This window comes from Peromyscus leucopus, chromosome 15 (genome assembly GCF_004664715.2).
Source record: "Peromyscus leucopus breed LL Stock chromosome 15, UCI_PerLeu_2.1, whole genome shotgun sequence".
Classification (NCBI taxonomy): Eukaryota; Metazoa; Chordata; class Mammalia; order Rodentia; family Cricetidae; genus Peromyscus; species Peromyscus leucopus.
This window is the reverse complement of record NC_051076.1, coordinates 21,707,674-21,729,831: the sequence shown is the minus strand read 5'-3', so window position 1 is coordinate 21,729,831 and position 22,158 is coordinate 21,707,674. Positions and strand designations below refer to the sequence as shown.

The following is a 22,158-nucleotide window of genomic DNA, read 5'->3' as shown; positions in this document are numbered from 1 at the left end:
TGTCCTAAGTAGCTCTGAGGTGTCCGGGATACCACGCCCTCTAGGGTTGAACTGTCTCCTCCCAGTTTCAGCCATCAATTTACTAACATTTTGGTGCTGAAACCTGGGACACCAAACCCAGAACTTTTGCAGTTTACTAACAGACATCATGAAAAATATTCAGACTTAACAAAAAATATGGTCCTAATAAACGGAACTGCAGCAGAGAACAGCACAGAAATGGAATCTGTGAAAAATAAAATGCAAGAACGTCAAGATGTGGCTTAACAACCTAAAGAGGACAGAATTTAACACACTGGTAGAAATAACCCAGTTTAAAGAACTTCAAAGAGGAGGGAGGACACAACTTTCTGACTTATTGAAACACTATTAAGTGGCATACACAGTTATCACAGCAGTTCCACAAGCAAAGAGGATACAACACACACACAAAATTTCTCAACAAATAAGGGCCAACAATTCCTTAAGTTTGATGAAAAACATGTAATTATTGATCTAAATAACTCAATAAATTCCAAATAGCATAAATATAAAGAAAACATCTTAGTACAGCATAGTCAAATTGCTGAAAAATCCAAGAAAGAAATTTAAAACCATCCAAACACAAATGACATTATAAGGAATGGCAATACAAAAACAACAACAGCTCATACTATCTCATGGTGGCCAGAAAAAAAGTAACTTTAAACTAATGAACCAAACAATAGTGCAAGATACTCAGAGGTGAGGGTAAATGTAACGAACTACAGTATTACTATGTCGCATGTAAGAAAATATTAATTCTATACAAACTGTCAAAGGTGCACATTTTATGCCAGGCATTGTGGTATATAGCTATACAGTGAGCTCTAAGGCCAGCCTGGGCTACATAAGATCCTGTCTCAAGCTGGGGAGATAGGTACTAAGAAGATAGATAGCTCAGTAAACTGCCTGCTGAAAATGCATGAAGACCTGAGTTTAGATCCCCAGCTCCCACATAAAAGCCCAGCATGGCAGCACTCTAGCACTAAGGTAGAGACAGGCAGATCTCCAGAGTTCGCTGGCCAGCCAGTCTAGTCAATCGATGAATTCCAGTTTTGCAGAGACTCTGTCTCAAAAAAAAAAAAAAAAAAAAAAAGATGGAAAGCAACAGGGGAAGACACTTGACCTAGACCTCTGGCCTGCAAACACACAAAGAGAATGCAGAAGAACCTTGTACAATTGGTGGCATTTTTAACTTGACAATTTTGTTGTGGGAGACTGTCTTGTACTTGTTCTCCCCTATCAAATGCCAATAGCAACCTCAAGCCCACATTGTATCAACAAAAATCATCCTAAGTATCGCCAAACGTCACCTCAGAACAAAGGCATCTTGGTTTAAAACCACTATCCATCTGGGTAGTGGTGATACACACCCTTAGTCCCAGCACTTGGGAGGCAGAGGCAGGCAGATCTCCAAGTTCAAGGCCAGCCTGGTCTACAGTGTAAGTTCCAGGATAGCCAGACCTACACAGAAAAACCCTGTATAAAAAAATAAAAAATAAAACACACACACACACACACACACACACACTCCTGAATGATAAATACATATATAGATAAATGTAAAAATTCAGAAGTTTGAAGCGAAAACCACTACTATAGAGAATGCGTGAAAAAAATAAATCCAGTCTGTAGCAGGGAGGAATCTTCAGAAAGCAGAAGCTAGTAAAGTGTGTCAGGTTACTAAGAACATGTCTTTGAATTAGAGACCCTAGGCCCTCTTTCTCTCCCTGTTTTTATTTCCTGGTACTATGAGGTGAATAACTTCCTCGACCACATACCCTACCATGATGTGCTGCTGCTACACACCCAGAGACAACGAGGCCAAGTAACATCAAGTCCCTAAGACCCTGAGCCAAAATAAATCTTCCTTTTAAGCTGATTTTCCTGGGTGCTTTGTCACAGCCACAGAAAACTGAATCACACAAGATTACATCAATTACTAATTTAACTACATCACCAATTAATAAGCATCAACTATAAATGTTTTAAAATTTTAAGAAGCATAACTAACAAGCAAATAATGACAATAAAACAAAATACATAAAAGATGCTAAATTTTTACACTGCAAGAAAATAGGGGAAAATGAATAAAGTTTAAATGGCACAAATAGAAAACTCAATTATATCAATAATCACATTCAACATGAATAGCCTAATTAAGAGATTGTCAAATTGGACTTCTTTTATTAAAAGACTCAAATATGTGCTGTCTACAAGAGAAGCAGTTTATACACAAAATACTCATCAGCTAATTATAAGAGGTCATTTGAAAAAATGCAAGCAATCGTCATAAAAAATCTGGAGTAGTTATAGTGATACAAATTTCCCACTGATTTCAAGACAAGCACTGAAGACAGACACATATAAAGGAATCGATACATAAAGAATATTTATTCATACAGTCACAAAAATCAAGAATCTTCAAAAAACAGAATTAGAGAAAAACAGGTGAATATACAATTGCAGAAAATTTAAACACTGGCTTGCCTCTTTGAAAGACTAATAAACTCCTAATAAGATTATTTTTAAAAGAGTATCATTTCCCAATATTGGGGGATTTTAAAGAAGGTAAATTATTACTCAACCTGCAGACATTAAAAGAATAAAGGACTGTTAAAAAGAAAACTTTAAAAAAAAAAACTTTATGTTCAACACTTCATATGAATACCTTAGATGAAATAAATAATCCTTAAAAAATACAATTTAATGAATGTACACAAGATAAAATAAGAAGTATTAGTAATTCTGTATTTGTTAAAGAAATTAGATTATCAAAATGTTCATACAAACAAATTACCTTCATTTATCATTTAAGGAAGAAATTAATCTAACACAAATTCATTCAGAAGTAGAGGAGAAATACTCTTCAACCTACTTTATATTTGAGCATGGTGGCACACATCTGTAATACCAGCACTCAGCAGACTGAGACAAGAAAACTGCTTGGAGTTTGAAGACAGCCTGGGATATACAGTGAGTTCAAGGCCAGTCTGGGCTACATGGAGAGAACTTGTCATACATAAATATTAAATACTATTATATATCCACCATAATTAGTACCAAAACTTGAAATCTGTATTCGAACAGACACAAAAAAGTCCTTAAAAAGATAATAAATCTAAATTTGGAACATATTTTAAATGCATCTCAATTAAATGGGATTTATTCTAGAACGACCATAATTCACACATTAATAAATAAGAATTTTATTTTTGTTTTAATATATTAATGTGTGAATTATGGTCATTCTGGAATATAACCATAGTAACAATAAAATATTTTGGGAAAACTAGAAAACAATTTCATAAAATTCAGCACACCAGGAAGAAGGGCATTCCAAATAGCAGAAATGGAGAAACAATAGGTAACAGAATATTTAGTGGTAAAATACACATTTTCCTATTAAAATGAGAAGGCCAAAAATACACAATCACCACTTTTATTGGACATTATATTAGAGACCATACTTAGTAAAATATGGCCAGGAAAGGAAATTAAAAGACATGCAGATATTTCCAGCCTTTAGATACTACAACATGATTTTATCATCTACAAAGTTCACGTGCAAACTGCACAAATTAAATTTAAAAAAAAAAAAAAAACCTCAATGTTTCCATGTTTTAATTAAGCTTATAACACTGGGCAGTATTTATAGCTGTATTTGGCCACATGCACCCCATGGGCCACAAGTTGGCTATGTCTGATTTGTAGAAACAAAGAAAAAGAATTCTGGTTCTTCCCAGATAATTTGCCCTTCTAGGTAGAAAATCTTTAACATTAAGGAATAGATACATATTCCCCTGGTAAAGTATTTACCTTGTGCACCCTGAAACAAACTAACATTTGTAAGTAAACTGAATGAAGCTGCAAGTCAACACACACAGCTTCACTCTTCATTGAAAATAAGTACACGTCAGTGTCATAGCAGTTCACAATTCCTTCACTCCAGAAAGTGTACGAAAGCTTACAATTTTCAAAATAAGTGTATGAAAATCTGTGAGAAAAATAAATTCCAGATTACGAATAAATTAGTTCTCTGAATCTCAAAGCCATGAGGAAATAAACTTAAACTTGGTAGTAGTGTACACAGGTAATCCCAGATGTGGAGACAGGAGAAATGAAGTTCAAAGCCAGTTTCACTGCAGTGCAAGTTCAAGGCTAGTGCTGGCTACGTGAGATGTGTCTCAAAAACCATGAAGAGAAAAAAGGTAATTCATTGTTTTATAACTTCAACAGTCATAGCATACTTCTCTAACCTGTAATGTGGTTTACAGTCACCACCACAGCTACTCTCTCTCTCTATGGAAAAAGCTCACTGCTAGGTAGTAAACAGGAAATCAAGTTGTCGTTTTCTTTCTCTTTATAACCACTTCATAATTTATTTCTAAAGTTACTTCATAAATAAAACATGAACAAAGAACACAAATACAAAGAAAAAAGAAAAGCTCTCAAACTTTTGCACCTAAAAATTTTTGTTTTGCTTTCCACAAAATAAATTATGCAATTTTATTACACTACAAATCACAACATAACCTGCTCACAATCCTTATGTTGCTACAGTCTATTTTGCATAACAGGATTTAGCTCCTATGAGACAATAGACAAAATGTTTACATTACCAAATCTACTTTAACTAAACCATTTCACAGAATACAAGACAAGTATTCCATTGATGGAGTTTATGGGTATTATGAATACAAGTTAAATAACAAGAGTGGTTATTTGATGACACGACTACAACAAGTATAACAAATTCACATAGGCATCATTTTCATCAATCAAAATGTTTTCAATAAGTTATTTCTTAAATTTGTATTAATTTCCCAAAAGTTACATTATGAATTAATAGACTATGAAGATCCTAATTTGTTACCAAAGAACTGACTTTCTACATTCATAAATTACTAGTTAGAGTTATACTTGGGGTGTGATAAAGGTCAGCCAAGCATCCTTTGTGATGTTAGGTTTGGTCCCCATGGTGGCAGTGTGGGGATATGGTAAATGCTTTGGGAGTAACTGACACCTGAAGAAAAGTCCTTAGGTCACTGGAGGCAAGCTCTTGGTTGGTGATTCTCAGAAGAGCCCTTCAGTTCTTGCAAGAGAATGATTATAAAATAAGCACTGTTATGGAATATTATTTTAACTAAGCAAAGATATGTTACATTTGTTTATGCTGCAGAATATTACTTTTACTATGTAAAGGTGTGTTACCTTCGTTTATGCTGCATTTGTTTAATGATGTAAGGATATGTGTTTAATTATGTAAAGACATGTTGCTGCATCTGTTTCACCTTGCCTGCCTCAGGCACCTGATTGGCTAATAAAAAGCTGAGCAGCCAATAGCTGAGCAAGAGAGAGATAGGCGGAGCTGCCAGGCAAAAAGAATAAATAGGAGGAGAAATCTAGGTTCAAGCAAAGAAGAAAAGAATGAAAGAAGAGAGGAGAGAATGAGTGAGACACCTGGGGCCAGAAGCCAGGCAGATGCCACCCAGCCAGACACAAGAAGCAGTAAAAGAAAGATATACAGAAGGAAAGAAAAGTAAAAACCCTGAGGCAAAAGGTAGATAAAGAAAAACAAGTTAAGTTAAAAGAGATAGCCAGAGCCGGGCAGCTGTGGCACACACCTTTAATCCCAGCACTCAGGAGGCAAAGCCAGGCAGATCTCTGTGAGTTCAAGGCCAGCCTGATCTACAGAGTGAGATTCAGAACAGGCACCAAAACAACACAGAGAAACACAGTCTCAAAAACACCAAAAAAAAAAAAAAAAAAAAGCTAGCCAGAAACGAGAGCCTAAGCTAGGCCGAGTATTCAAAACGAATAAGTCTCTGTGTCATGATTTCGAGGTGGCTGGTGGCCCAAAAGAAAAAGCCTGCTACAAAGCACAGCCCCTGTTGTCCTCTCCCTGTCTCCTGTCTCCAAATGTGATGGCTTACACACTCACAGTTATCATCTGCCACCTGACAGGGAACTTCCAACAGAGGTGAGCACATGTAGGTGCCATGCCCCTGAGGCTCCAAACTAGTAAATAAACTAAAAAAAAAAAAAAAAAACCTCATCTTTTTACAAAGTAGCTTATTTCAGGTATTTCATTGTAGAATTAAAAAGTAGCCTAAAACATTTAGGTTTTTAAGAAACAGTATTATTAAACATAAAATTTTAGAAACTATTTCATTTATTTATTTTTATTTTATATGTGTTTTGTCATGGGTGTTGGGTCCGCTAAAACTGGAGTTACAGACAGTTGTGAGCTGCCATGTGTGTGCTGGGAATTGAACCTGGGTCCTCTGGAAGAACCACTGAGCCATCTCTCTAGCCTTGATGCAGTGGGGAGGGGCTTGTCCTACCTCAATTTGATGTGACAGACTTCATTGACTCCCCATGGAAGGCCTTACCCTCTCTGAGGAGTAGATGGAGGGTGGGGTGGGGTGGGAGGAGTGGGAGGAGGGGAGGGAGGGGGAACTGTGGTTGGTATGTAAAATGAAAAAAAATTAGAAATTACAAAACACTATTATTACTGCAGCTTAATTTTATTATGTAAACCTTTTTAAATTGTTGGATTTCTTATTGTACTAATGTATTAAATTTCTACATAGCAAATATTACCAGTAGCTATAATAAACTCAGAAAACCCAAAAGTAAAACTCACCAACTACTTTAAAAGGTTTGGAATAGACTAGTTTTTAAACAATACAGTAAGAATTTGCTACACATACAGGTGGTTACTATGCTAATACAAAGCCAGGATATAAAGTGCTCCTTAGGTCCACCATAGAGGAAAGTACAGATATTAACTTAACCCATGCTATGTAATAACTGTCAATTCTACACTAGTAATGCTATCTTTGTGTGTCATCTGAATCATCATCTTCAACTGGTACAGAAAAGTCCACAAGAATATAGTTTCATTATTAATAAATCTCTACCAAACAAGATTAAGAATTTACCCTATTTGAATATCATTGTTTAGCACCTTTTCCCCATTGTTTGGGAAATTATTTACTGAAAAATCAATGTATATTAAGGGTACAAATAAAATCAGGTAGTATCTAGAAAGGAGCTAAATTATTAAGAACTGATCCAAATGTGTGTGTGTGTATATATATCATACACACATATATATACATATATGTATATTCAAATATATAGAAAAATTAAACTAATATTCACACTAAGAACTGTATTATGGGTTGTTTTCAGTGCTTTCCAACAACAAATAAGCAACACTCTCAGCAATGAATTTAACTTCATTGCAACTTTTTATATTTTAATCATTATAGCAAGTAATTTTAATACATTCCTCTACACTTACACATAATAATGATTAAACCACATTGTGAGGTAGAGGAGACAGATATTTCCAAACAAATACACCAAAGTTCAGGTTATAACTATCTGTCCAAGATAAATAACAATGCTTTGGGAAAGAGAAATTCTTGGAGCCAAATGAAAGATAAGCAACAGTCTATATTGTGAAATATGTTTGACTGAACATAAAATTATTATTCAAATGGTACTAAAATTGTCTAAAAGAACAAATAGTGGGGGGAGGGGGCATGCCAGAATTTATTTACTCTCGTGTTTCAACTAATGCTGTCAAGAGTACAGTTAATTATCATCACAAATTCTAACTCAGCAAACGTATTTGTCAAACATACAGAGAAAATGATAAAAGAGAGAGAGAGCACGAGAGAGCATTACCAGTAACAATCTTCTCTCATAACTGTACAAAGAGTATCACGAGACACCTGAAGAAACCACCACCATAAAAGAACCATAGTCAACAAACCAATACTTAACTGAATGAAGAGGAAAACTCAAAATAAAACTTCATGTTCTGAACAATTATAAAAGTAACTATGAACTACAAAGAATTTCGAGAAATATAAAGTAACACCTGAAACTATTCAGTAACAGACTGGAAGAAAAAGTCAATGCAATGTCCAAGAAAAAGTTTCTCTCCTCTTCCTAGAAAGATGTGGAAAACAAAAAAACTTTTTTACTTATCAAATTTATTTAGAAGCTCTAGGAAATAAGGGAATATACAAGAAGAAAAAAAAGACATAAAAAAAACTAGAGAAAGGAAGACAGATCTAAACTTTCATATTCAAATTGTCCACTAAACCTTTTAATATAGTAAGCAAATATGAGACTGTAATTCACCCTCCTTTAATTTCATAATTCCAAAGACACAGAAGCATCAACAGATTCCAGAGAACAAAAATGGGTTTCCTACAAAGAAATAACTCATGAGCATCACACCTCTCCTCAATAAAACTGGTTACTAAAAGCAAAGGAATGCAACCTTCAAATTTCTGAATGAAAGCAATTTAAATGTGAATGATATACCCAGCCAAGGAATGTACCAGACATGAAAGTCAAAAAGACAGTTTTAATATTACACTGACAAGCACCCATACACATTCCTCCTGAAAGCAAGTATCAGCACAGGAGACATTCTAGGAAACTGTAAAATGAGTCCAAAACAAAATAATAACATGGGATCCAAGAAAGCATGGAACTTGATAGAGAATTACATGGTGTTAGTTAGCATCAAATCCAGAAAACAGTACATTAGTACTTCAAATATTATGATTAAAAACCTAAACAATCAATAATTAAAGCATAAGTTCTTCAATCAGCAGGGGGAAAACATGGCCATAAGAATGTCCAAGGAAAAGCCAGGCATTGTGGCCAATACCTAAAATTCCAAACTTGGGAGACTAAGGCAGGAGGAATACAAGTTGAAAGTCAACCTGAGATATATAGTCAGACCTTGTCTCAAAAGTCAAAAAAAGGAAAGAAAAAAGAAAAAATCAAGAAAAATAATCATGATTGCAAACTACAGACAGACATGATATTGAGAATTGAGGAGATACAAAAAAAATCCCTCTTATCTTTAGAATACCATCATATCACTAGCATTAAATAATCAAAATGTTGTTCATTGCTCTTCATAATCAACAAGTTTAACTACTATAAACCTTGACAATATACAATAAATATTATAGCTAGCACAATTTATGAAGGCAATGTTAGGAAGTCAAGACACAGTTTACAAAAGTAAATTTAGAGACAATGTTCTCAAAGGTGATGGTCCAACATCTAAGTTTTAGTCATAAAGACAAAAAATAAAAAGAGGAAAAGGTGACTACGTCTTCAAAGTTAATTTTTTCATTTTCATAACAGAGACACCAGATTATGTAAAAACAGCTATCTAAAAATAAAGTATTGTATACTGTATGTACAATTAGGAAAGTGATCAACAGAGAGAAGAATTAAACATAAAGTCTACAATGATTTTCTCTAAAGAAAGGAACCAGCTGAAGAGGTAAAGCATGGAAAAATTTTTACATTTCATAAATACTACTCACATTATGTTCAGATGGCTACAAGTTCTCAATAAACATGAACATAGATATAGACAGACACACAGACACAGGGACTGTGTGTGCTTCTCTGACCAGTATAGGAACAACAGAATTTCTTACATATCATTTTCTTTATTTTCTATTATATATTCTATGTACTAAATACCAACCTTCCATCATGGTATTTCAGGAAAGATGTGGTTAATTAAACAGACTCAAGGGCTTAAGCTTTAGACAAACAGAATATAAAGATATCCATAGTCATTATCTCATTTGAGTTTTAAAACAGTCTTACAAAAGCAGATTTTAGGAATAAATAAAAATTGAAAAGTGACTTGCCATTGTCTCTCTTCCTCCCCCAAACAGAGAGAGAGAGAGACAGAGAGAGAGAGTGAGTGAGTGTGTGTTTGGAAAACAAATTGATAGTTTATTATAAATTTAAAACAGGCACTTACCATATAGCCCAAAATCTTATCCTAGGTTATTACCCAGACAAATGGAAACACATTATAAGAAGGCATGTACTCAATGTTCATAAAAACTTTCTAGAGATGGCCCCAATTTCTAACAAGTTAAAAAGACAAAGCCAGTAGTAAAACATGCCTGTAATCCCAGTACTCAAGATGCCTAGGCAGGAAGGTCATCAAGTTAGGTGACTACCTGAGCTACATATGGCCTTGGGTATAAAGTGAGATTCTGTTTCAAAAAGAAAATTGAAAATAAACAAATAAATGAAGAACTGTATTTCCAGACCTCAGAATTCTACTTCTCACATATACCATATGGATAAAGCACTGATGTATGTACAGGAAAGAAATCAGACACAAAAGACAATGGATTTCATGAGTCTATTGAACTGAAATCTCAGAAAAGCATAATTATAATAGCAGACAGCACAGTCGGTGGTTGCCAAGGCTGAAAGAGAAGCACTGAACCAAAAAGAAGCAGAAAGAAACTTTTAGAGTGGACATGTTCTATATCAGGACAGTAGTGTTTGTTACATCACCATAAACATTAGGCACAACTCATTAAAATATTATACAAGTTAATGAGGACTATTTAAAAATCCCACAATGCAATGGCTTTTTATCATAGGTATTAACCAAAGAACTCCAAAAGAATATGAAAATTGGCATTTAGGAGGTAACTTTCAGTTAGCAAATAAAAATATGGAACTCAAAAGCATCCCTCATCCAATTCAACTGGTCATGCAGGTAGAAAGATGTAATGGCTGGGCAACGAGACTAAAGTCTAGATCTCTAATAAACATATAGATGATATAAAATGGTGATCACTAAGATTATAAACTAAGTTTTACAGGAGTTATTTACTAATAAAAATAATGTATTTATCTAAAGAATGGATATGAAATACACAATAAAGGTAGATAATGTAAACAAGAACTATCAAATTAAACACACCAAGAAAATCATTGTCCACATTTGAACTTTTATATCAGAGCTTTAACTTACCTAATTTATAGGCCTGTTTAGACCAACAGTGTATGGACTAAGCCTCCCCCTTATACATTAAGCCTTTCTGCTACCATGCAAATTGATCAATACAGTACTTTTACCTAAGTATTTATACATTATATAATAGACACAAGAGTCCTTTTCTATATGTTAAATAATTCTGTGAAGTCTGTAGAATCTGGACACCACAGAAAACTACAGTACTAACATGCATGCGTCCAAAATCTATTGTAATTCAAATTATACAAATCAAGAATTAGAAGGGAATCCCTAATAAGCAAATTCCTAACCTCCACGTTGAGCACTATTTCCTCAGGGTTTCCCTTAGCAGCACCAGGGAAAGGTAACTCTCAGCACACCACTCACTGTCCAGCACTGTCACCAACCGTACTCTTTGCAGTTTTGCTGACCACTTCACTTACCCCTCTTCTGAACCCAACCTTCCTTCACAATGGTAACATCGCTCATGATGGCTCCCCTCTGAGCCCCCAACTTGGAGAAATGATGCTTTGCAGGATCAGTTTTAGTATTTGGATTCTTTGCTGTTGCTGTTGCTGCTGCTGCTGCTGCTGCTGCCCTTCCCACTCTTTAGTGATGACTCAGCCTGGAAGGAAGTATTGAAGAAAGAATTTCTTTTTTTTTCCATTCTTGAACTCACATAGCAATAACAAACAACTAAGTCTTTGTAAATGCCTTCAATTGGCCTGACTTCACATAGAGTCTAGCTCTTCAAACATGGGGGTGGGGGAGGGGCTTATTTATTAAATAGCTCCATAATGAGTACACTGCTCTGGTCTTGTGACAAATGTGAAGTGATAGTGAAACATTGAACTTAAGAGACTGAAATAAAATGTCCTAACAAAACTACTGTCAGACCTACACAAACACACAGACAGCGTGTTTTGTAATGTATACCTGAGATGATGGGGAGAAAGAATGAAAGTTAAGTGGCTCGAATCCCTCTAATTTCAAAAACAGCTATGTCAAAGCATCTTTAAGTATTTTTAATTGCTGCACTTTATGTAAAATACAATGTGCCAAGAAAGCAACATTTATATAATCTGCTTTATTCTAGAACATATTTTAGGTAGATTACATTAAGTACAAAACATTAAGTAAATTTTTCTGGTAGATAAAGAAAGTGAAACAAAGGGAATATGAAGTAGAAAAGACATGCCAAGAACTGTTCATCTACCATAAAACCTGACAATCTTCACAACTCTCTTAGGGCACCATTAACTTCATCACAGACCAGAGAAACTGGGGCTCACAGAAAATAGGTAACTTGCTAGATTTCAAGGTAGTAAACTGTAGAGCTAAAATCTGAATTCAGAGTGCCCGACTTTGAAGTATGCTCTTCTCATTTCAAAACTCTACATGTGAAAGGTGAGCCAAATTTTTGGAATGAAATGTTTTAGGAAACTTGTAAATTTGAAAACATGACAGGTTTCTGTATTAACAGTATCTGTTATATATATATATGTGTGTGTGTGTGTGTGTGTGTGTGTGTGTGTGTGTATACATATATACATATGTGTGTATATATACATATACATATACATATACATATACATATACATATATATAGTTGCTCAGAAGAAATATAGTGTTTTCTAAGGCAAACACTAGAAATGTATCCTGGGTCTTTATATGAGAATTTAGAGTAAAAAGGCTTCCTTGCATATATAGCAATAAGCTTAATGAATTCTTTATTATTGTCCCTCCCAATCTAGAAAGGAAATGCTTCCACAAAACTTTGTGAAAGGGCTTCTACATTTGCAAAAATATGGACCAGATATGCTGGTGTTAAGTGGCCTAGGACAAACAGCATGAACTTCAGGTAACCAGAAAAAAATAGGTACGTAGAGTAATTGTGCTATTCTATGAAGTTGGTTTTCATAAATAGTGCACAGCATTAAATTCAAGGTTGGATTCCCAGTTAGTACTGAACTTGATTACAAATCTTCCTCCAACACAAATTATATGCAAAGCCTAACCATTTATCAATCAGTGATCAAAACTAAACATCCTCTGAACAATCTCAGAAAGGCTACAATGGCTCAACCAGGAGACCACCCTGTCATGGGCTGTACAAACATGTCGTATGCAATACATGCAGGAAGGGATAGGACTACTCAAAACCATAGTCATGGGAACCTGTTGCTGCAGAATAAAGAGGGATGCTGTAATCTGGGTCTTTTTCCCAAAATTAAGATTGCTTGAAAAAAATTAAAAACTAAAAGAAATTTGAGAAAATCAATCCTTTATTGAAGGAACTTTGGGGAAATTTTATAATTTTGTCCTCCTGAAACATCTCTACTAACATTAAATATTCTAAAATAAGATATAATTTACCACCAACAATCAATCTCACACTAAATACTGCCAGGGGAAAGTCACATTATTCAAAATAATACCCACTTCACATTAAAAACAGGACAAACAGAAAAAAAAATAAAAGCCCTAAACTACAGCATTTAAACATTTTATTTTGATTGATTGGCATCGTATCCTGAAGAACCCAACATTATTATACAGCTCCATAAATCAAAGGGTTATCTGTGTATACTGCATAAAGAATTTTAAGTTAAATACTAGAAAACACTAATGCAAAATGATGTCACCATCATAGCTATACTGAGCTCTTCTCCTTGGTACTACTTAAACAAAAAGGCTCCATCTCTAGTAAGAGTCTGCTTTTCTCACTATAAAACTATATAATCTGAACAAACGAAGATGTACGTCATTCTTGGGAGTAAAACTAGAATAAATATTAGGGTAATATCAAAAAGAACATATCCAAGAGATATTTCCAGTTAAAGTAAATTGTGCTGGAATAACCCTTACAAAGAACTCTGAGAGGATAGAAGTCTTCCTGAAATTGAATCAGATCAACCCAAATCAATTAATCTTATTTCATAACAGACCTGTTTATGAAAACTAGTTTCTTGGATTAAGAGAGAGAATAATCAATGCATACGTATTAAGACTGAACTTTTCAAGTGTACATTAAATTAAAACAAAATTCACAAACTTTATTAGGGCCACTGAACCTAACTATTAGAGGTGGTCTTATCCCATTATATTTTAAACAATTACCAAATTTTACCCATAACCACAACTTTCAGCTTTAAAACCTGTTCTTGTGTCTAATGGCTAAAATGTTACCATCTTTAAACATAATTTTTAAAATGTAATCATTAGATTAGCAGGAAACCTGTCTTTTATGTGTAAAAGCAACTTGATTGGCTCCTAAGCACTAAGCATATTCTCTGGTTTTCCCACATTTACCTAAATACTAATCAATTAGATGAGCCAAAGTTCTGTCACCTGTTTCCAATGTAAAGCAAACTTCACCCTCCTTCCATAGTAACTTCTGTGGAAATATGTTCTCTCCAGTGAGTTAACATAAAATCTGGTTTATTTTTAAGTCTGTTGAATTCAATATTTTAGTGCTAGGCAATCTAATTTTTATCATTCTTATTAAAAGTTACACACAAAATTCATAGTGGATTCAATAGTAAAGATATTTTCATTCATGATTCACTATTAAAGAATATGATAATAACTTCATTTGAATATCATTTTGTAATGTACAAAACATTTCCCATCTTTAATTCCATTGAATCACAATATAAATTATTAAAGTAATTTGACTGTGCCTGGCACTTATTCAACAAATACAGAATTAGTGAATAAGTGGATGAATGAACAAAGATGTAACAGCTTTAGATAATAAAAAATAAGCTATGCAAACAAGTTTAATAAGCCAATAGCAAAAATGGCATGGTGCCATTTTTATAACAAAACTAAGTTTAAACATTATGGAATTATTTATATATACATAATTAAAATTCCTATATGTTAAATCATGTTTCCTATGGTCTTCCATAAAGTACAAGGACTAGACTACATTAAAACTATCCTATTTTTCTCTTGACATTTTAAATCACTTTTGGTTGAAATCATCAATTTTCAACTCCAAATTAAAAAACCCTCAATGCTACTCAAAATTATTCATTATGGGAAGAAAAAGGAGAGAAGGGAGTATTTTCTTACTAATGCTTTAAAGAATTTTCTAAAGACTTCAGTAACAACCAGTCATGCAACTTAAAGCAACAATATCAAACATGTTTTAGAATGTCATTCACTCAAAAATCATGAACTATACCTATACTTACTCAGTCAGTAAGTTTTATATATATATATATATCTTCTGTCTACTCCGTGACAAGAACTAAAAAAGTATCTTAAGTCTTTCCCAAGTCTATTTTATACTTGTTATCTAAGATCTGTCATTTATATCACCTTATTTGACTCTTAATTGTGAAACTAAGAAAACTGTGGCCAAAAGTAATAATGACAGTATTCCCCATAGTTACCACACATAGGTACAATCAATAAAAGTAATCACCTGCAATTAAGATCTTCCATTAGTTTCATCTGCATTATATGAAATCACAAAATATGTAGTCTCAAATGTAATTATCAAAATGTTTTAAAGTAAACCCAAGAAAAAAATAAAGTAAAACTAAAAGTATCAAGAGAACTATCACAAATGAAATAACATAGAACTAAACTCAGGATGAAAAAAGCACTGAGTAATTTTCTTTCACACAAGTGCAAAGTTCATATGTTAATAATTTCCTGTATGTTAACTATCTCTTTTTTGTGGGGAAAGGGGGATCTCTGAGACCTGTAGGCCAGACTACCCTGCAACTATGTATCCTGAAATGTCCTCGAACCTGCCTCAAACCCCCAAGTGCTAGGATAACAGACACGACCCATCAAATCTGGCTTCCTATAGGCTTATTTCTAAATTAAAATCCAAAATAATTTTCTTTAAACTATAGTTGAGCTTCGGCTATAAGACTCTATGCTATCATTTTATAGACTTTATTTATGATAACCAAACTGAATTAATAAAGAAAACTAATTCAAACACAATTAATATTTTAAAACATAAATGATGAGCAAGAGGAACTACTTTAGATTCCACAGTAGTTTCAGATTGCAATAACTATATGATAAGAAATGCTAAGCCAAGGAATGGTAGCACATGACTACAATCCCAGCTACTCTGAAGGCTGAGGCAGGGGGATCACAAGTTTGAGGCTAGCCTAGTCAGACTAGTCTGAGCCACTTGGTGAGACCACGGCTCAAAAATAGTAAAAGGCAGTTGTGAAAGGTGGTATAACGTATCCTCCCCGTCCCCCGTCCCCCGCCCCCACAAAAAAAAAAAATGATTTATATACCAGGACAAATACACAAGGCTGTATCAAACTTTCAAAAGGATATGCAGGAAAGTAAACACACAAAAGTGGAAATGAAATTCAAGCCAATTTGTCTTGTATTTAAAATAATTCCAAGGTAATCTGCTCCTACTTGGAGTTGATACCCTGTTAACAATTCTCTTTAGAATACATTAATAACACTGTGGAATTTTTTTTCCCAAAACCTGGAACTTTTAGACAAACTATCAAGATCTTTCAAACTGCTAATTCTTAAAAATCGACTTTATAAACTTAAAAATATATCTACAAAAAGAGAAAGCATTTTCCCCTTTCCCTCTACTTAGGGCATCAATGTACAAGCTCCACCAACATGTCCATTATTAAAAAGCTTGTGCTAGGTGATATACCTAACATTCTGACTGAAAACATTGGGGATATGCTACTACTTATCCGCTGCTTCACATAAACCAATAAACAAGCTACCTCTACTAGAAAATGTTGCTTATCTGTGAAGGCACCTATGACAACAGGCTGAGGACTGCTACTTAACACTGGCTCAGCTGGCCATTGAATTCAATATACACATAAAATTCTAAAATCTGCCCCAGGCACCTCTCAAACTGTAAAATGAAAATGCTTAATACACACACACACACACACACACACACAAGACCTATCTACAGTCCACTAAACATTACCACCAGATTTCTCCTCCACACACACCCCAGGATTAGAATCCCTGACAAAGTTCATCTCAAAGCTGCCTTTTGAAAGAGCACCAGACAGACCAAAAAACTTGAATCAACTCTGCCTCATTCAGACTGGTGCTGATAATGTCCCTTTAATTCTCTGTGCCTCAATTTCCTTCGCTGCAAAGAAAATGTAGCATTAGATGTTTCACAGCTCTTTCAGAGCTAATATTTAAGATTCATCACATTGAAATTCTCAATTGACTTCATACAGAAATGGTATTGCAGATGACAATCATGATTACATACAGCTATATTATCAAAATTGAATATACAGTTAATACAAAACATCAAGCAGCCATTCAACTCAAACCAAATCTGGGCTAACCTCCATTATTGGCTAAATTCTACCTTCCTTTCCAAATCCCCCAACATCCAGATATAGTCAGGGGCTTTCTTAATACAGAAGAGAGAAATTCTCATCTGAACATCTTTTGTTTTCGTCTAGTAAACCTTTTTACTTTCCCTTCAAGTACCTTAAGAAAGCAATCTTTAAATAAATATATTTAAATAGTTTTTTAAGAACTAAAAACACATTTATAAGTCAAAAAGCATATTAATGTATTCACCAACTACTATTTGAAGATTTCTTTGCAGAAGAAATAAATGTACCTGTAATTTGATGAAAGACACTACAATTAAATATGTAAACAGTTGAGGTATTTATTTTGGCATTTGAAACAATTAAAATGAAAGAAATGTTAGCAGCTTAATCAATACAGCTTTTGAAACTATTATGAACTTGATTCTGTGGAACTTACTATGGTATAGATTATTATATACTACTTAACAAGGTCACTGTGGACTCTAAAAATGGCTACAAAGTGTTTCAAAATAGGAAAAGTTAAGTGAAATGATTGTATACTGTATGATTTTTATACTGTATGGAGTGTTTTCTCTTGTGAAGTTCACTTTCAAAAGTGCATCAAGATTGTTCTGAAGATTAGACAATAGAGCACATAGAGCAGTATCTGGCACATGAAAGTGCTCAAGGGTTAGTAGCTGGAATTAACTGGAAACTGAATCTAACCCTATCAGATGTTAAAAACCATAATAACACATCTGTTAATATTAGCCTAGCTTTGCAAAAGAACATGCTGCATTAAACCAAAATTACAAATACAGGTGCTGCTGAAATACAGAGCTCAGCAGCAACTTTTAAATTACTCAAAGATTCTAACACAAACCTCCCATTAAAAATATTTTCATTATTAATTCAAAGTAACTTGAAAACACAAATTACAAAATAAGCCAAATAAAATGACTTTTTGGTCTTGCATTTAACTGTACAAATTTAAAATGATCCCAAATTGGTCTTCTTTTTAATGCCATAAAACATAATCACTATAAACCCAAAATCTTACTAAATCATGATTCAGATCCCATACATTAACAGGAATCACCTTTTCATGCCAGGAACAAATTTTTTAAACTTAAAAATATTATAAAGTGTAACTAGTTATCTCTTCATGAAAATAAGCAAAGTTTAAATAAAAGCTAAACTTCTTCAACAATTTATGAGACAAGTTCCTCTTTAGAAAGACGCTTAAACATTCAGAAATTTCCACGTTAAAATCAAAACCTGGAGTTTAACACTCCTAAACTCCTACACTGAAATCCATGCTGACATTTGTCCCTGAAGTTTACCAAATGACTTTAGTTGTACAGTGATTCTACAACACAAACTTTAATGACAGTGATCTTCTGAATGAAGTGCTAAAACCCTATCCCTCCAAAGCACATTCTTCATCCTTAATATTTGTCCAGTGAATTGAACCTTATTTAAAATACTTTAGTTGAAAAATGACATAAACACACCTGTACTGTTGGCACACACCTGTAATCCCAACACTCAGGAGGCTGGGGCAGGAGGATCCCTAGTGGGCCAGCCTAGGCTACAGAGTTTCATGGCAGCCTAAGCTACACAGGGAGACTCCTCTATTGCAAAATCATAATAAATACAATTACAAATATAAAAAGTCCAAAGAAGAATTTTCCAAGTATTCATGTATATACAATGCAAAACTAACAATGTCAAGTTTAAAAATAAATTAATTGAAAATTATCCACTCATCATTACAGAAAGCCTAACTGTAGGTGACAAGATGAATATGGCTAACAATTTCATCATTTTTGTAGTAATAACTTTTAAAACCTGTAAGAAAACATGCTACTGCAAATATACAGAACAAACACAAACAAAACTCTACACCTACATTCATCCAAAGTTGTCACATTCAAGTGACATATGCCCTCCCCCACTCTGAAATTAGAACCTCGTTACAGATACTGAGGTCATCTCTGTTTTTAAAAAACTTTATCATTAAACAGAACCAGATTTCATATTAACAAAAGGAACAAAATTCAGTCTTGAACTGCATCTTGAACGCAGTTTGAATGTTTCTGGTCATACATTCTGGAAAATTAGTAATTCATGAAGATACTTTTAAAAAACTGTTTTAGACAACCATCTTCTGGAATATTCATGCCTTAAGCCATCTTTATTGGACTCTTGCACCTTTGGCTTTTTCAACGTTTTCCTAAGTGAATATATAACGTAAAATATCATGAGTTCCTACCATAAAAAAACTGCAGTGGCTGTCTAGAAATTTATAGGTCTACTAAAAAATATGACTGGACTTTACCAAATACGGACCACATGTCTAAACTGATGATTTGAGACAAGTGTCAATGTATTACATATGAAGTCCTTGTTCTATATCTCTTTCAGGACACACTGAAAGTGTGATGATTCCATTAATGACAGAAATTAATCGATACACATACACAGGTTTTATTGTTGAATTTCTATCTGCAAACTTTATCAAGTTAAAATCCATCAATGCTTTTAACCAAAATACATCACACTGGTAAAATGACTTTTATTTTCATAACATTATTTTGATGGAGACATGAGAGAATCCAAGCATTAACTTATGGGTAAGCATTTTTTTTTTTCCTGCTTTCTAAAGATAATAGTAAACACCACTGCTGTAAAAACCTGGCCCTAAAGAGATTCAATTATCTCTAACCTAAGTGTAAAAACCTGGCCCTAAAGAGATTCAGTTATCTCTAACCTAAGTGTAAATTCCCAGGAAATCCCATACAAGGGGCGACCCCGCCTCGGCATCAGGACTATCATTGCCACCAGCTTAAGCTTCAACTTGGGGCTTCCAAAGGGCCTCACCAGCATCATGGCTGATGCAGACCGATGCGCAGGAGGCGGAGGAGGTGGACAAGGAAGAAGCTGGTTTGTTTACTTGCAGCCTGAGCCGCCGCCGCCGCCACCAGCAGCGACAGCATCAGTGGATCAGCCAAACCCAGCATCTTCCGCACATTTCTATTCTTAGCACACAACTCCCTAGCGGATCAAAACCCCACTACTATTAAAAACACAGACTTGCACGTTACCCACCTCGCACACGCACACCCGCACCCCATCAGCACCGTCCTCTCCCGGGCGCCGGCGGGGTGCGGTGGGGTGGGGTGGGGTGGGGAGCTGGCGAAGGAAGGAGACCCGGGGGACGCCGGTGCATCCTCGCCCGCACTCCCGCCACATGCGCAGACGGCCCCTCCCCCCCCCAACCCAAACACCGACTCGCCACCGGCGGCTCGCGTTACATAACCTCGCCGCGCGCCGCCCCCCGCCCCGGCCCGCCGCCCCCTCCCCATGCCGAGCGGCCAGACGAGTGAGGGTGAAGGGACCGGGCTTGGAGCTAAGCAGAGCCCCAAAAGGCGCGGCGGCGGCGGCGGCCGGGCAACCCAGACACGCAGCACACGGTACCGCTAGGCCGGGAACACCCCCTCCCCGGCCGCCCGCGCACTGCCGCCGTTCCCCCGCCCCCCAAAAGCGAGGGGGTGTCGGTGTCACCCGCGCGCGCGCGAGGGGCATCCCCCGGCCTCCACCTCCACACCCGTAGCCCCGAAGCCTCCGGAGGGAGGGGAACCCGGTCCCCCCGCCCACGCCCCCGGCGGCGGCGGCGGCCGCGGTGACACCCAGACGCCCCCACCTCACCCACCCGCGTCGCCGCCGCCGCCGCCGCCGCCCCCTCCCGAGGGAGGCAGGGAGGGAGCCGCGGGGCCCCTCGGGGAGTTCGGCGAGGCGGGGAAGTAGGGGTGGAGGGGGTTGGGGAGGGGGGGGAGAGACGAGAGCTGGGGGCGGCGGCTGTTACCTGCAAAGGCGGTGGCGGCAGCCCCGCAGCTGCTCGGGCGGTGGCGGAGGATGGAGCGGGGGGGACGGGGGGAGGAGAGGGGGCGACTCGGGGGTCCCCCTCCCTCCTCCTCCCCTCCTGTCCTCCCCCCCACCCCGCTGAGCCTCTGGCCCCCTGGAGCCCGGTGCAGCCGGCGGGAGGGGAGACGAAGGCTGCAGGGGAGGAGGGAGGGAGCCGGCCGGGCAGGCGGGCGGGCGGGCGGCGGCGCTGGAGCGGGCGGCGGCGGCAGCGGGAGGAGGGAGGAGGAGGAGGAGGGCGGGCGGCGGCGGCGGCGGCGCGGGGAGGAGGAGGAGGCGGAGACTCTACTTGGGAATCGGATATCGGCTACAAATTCAATTCATCACCAGTAAAAGCCCGGCGCGGGCGGGCGGGCGGGCGGGGGGCCGGGCTGTGCTGCCCGGCGGCGGGGCGGAGGCTCCGGGCCGAGCGTGCAGGGCCGGGGACCCCGGACTGCGGCCTCCCCTGGCCTCGCCTCGCGGACCCGGCAGCCGCCTCCCCGCCCCCTCCTTCCTCCCTCCAGGGGCCGCCGCCGAAGCTCCTGGCCGCCGCCGCCGCAGCCGCGGGCTTGTTGTTGACTTTGAGGAAAACTCCTGACGTCAGGGCTGCTGGCTCGCCGCGACTGGCGGGAGCGGCTTCCCCGCGCCCCGGCCCCGGCTCGCCGCCTCGGCTCCGCGCCCCAGCCGGGCGCTCGTCCCCAGGCTGCCTGCCCCGCGCCCCTCCGACCCGCGGCGACCCGCGCCCCCTCGGCCTCCTCTCGCGAGAACACCTTCCCCGGCAGCCCGCGCCGCGGGGCCCGCGTTCCCGCCGGGAAGTTCTGGGCTTCCCCGAGCCGCCGCGGGGCCCTCGACGACGACGGGGCACCCGAGGCCGGGCTCGGCTTCCCCACCCACCGCACCGGGACGCCGCGGTTGTGCGGGCCCGGGGCGAGGAAACTCGCTTGCACCCGCACCTGAGCAAGGCGGACTCGGCGGCGGCGGTGCAAAACCGTGCATCTGACCGTCCCGGAGACGTGGCTGTCCGGTCCATAGGCGCCACATGTGGGCTTGAGGTTGTAGTGACATCCCGAGTCCCTCAGAATCACCTCCCGGTGAGGGGTG

General features: G+C 37.9%; 1 protein-coding gene across 4 annotated transcripts in view; it reads right to left on the bottom strand.

The window, feature by feature from the left end:
• The window catches only part of Akt3 (AKT serine/threonine kinase 3), a 244,883-nt gene extending 223,702 nt beyond the window's left edge, over positions 1 to 21,181 (bottom strand). The window contains exons 1-2 of one of the 4 annotated variants that reach the window (XM_028865526.2): positions 21,023 to 21,181; positions 11,290 to 11,471 (exon numbers count right to left, since the gene is read on the bottom strand). In XM_028865526.2, the coding sequence (XP_028721359.1) occupies positions 11,290 to 11,335 (46 nt within the window). In that variant the 5' untranslated portion in view covers positions 11,336 to 11,471; positions 21,023 to 21,181. Of the gene's footprint in view, positions 1 to 11,289; positions 11,472 to 20,265; positions 20,331 to 21,022 lie in introns of those variants that run through there. The other 3 variants (XM_028865528.2, XM_028865530.2, XM_028865527.2) reach the window with 3 other exon arrangements.
• Positions 21,182 to 22,158: the final 977 nt, after the last annotated feature.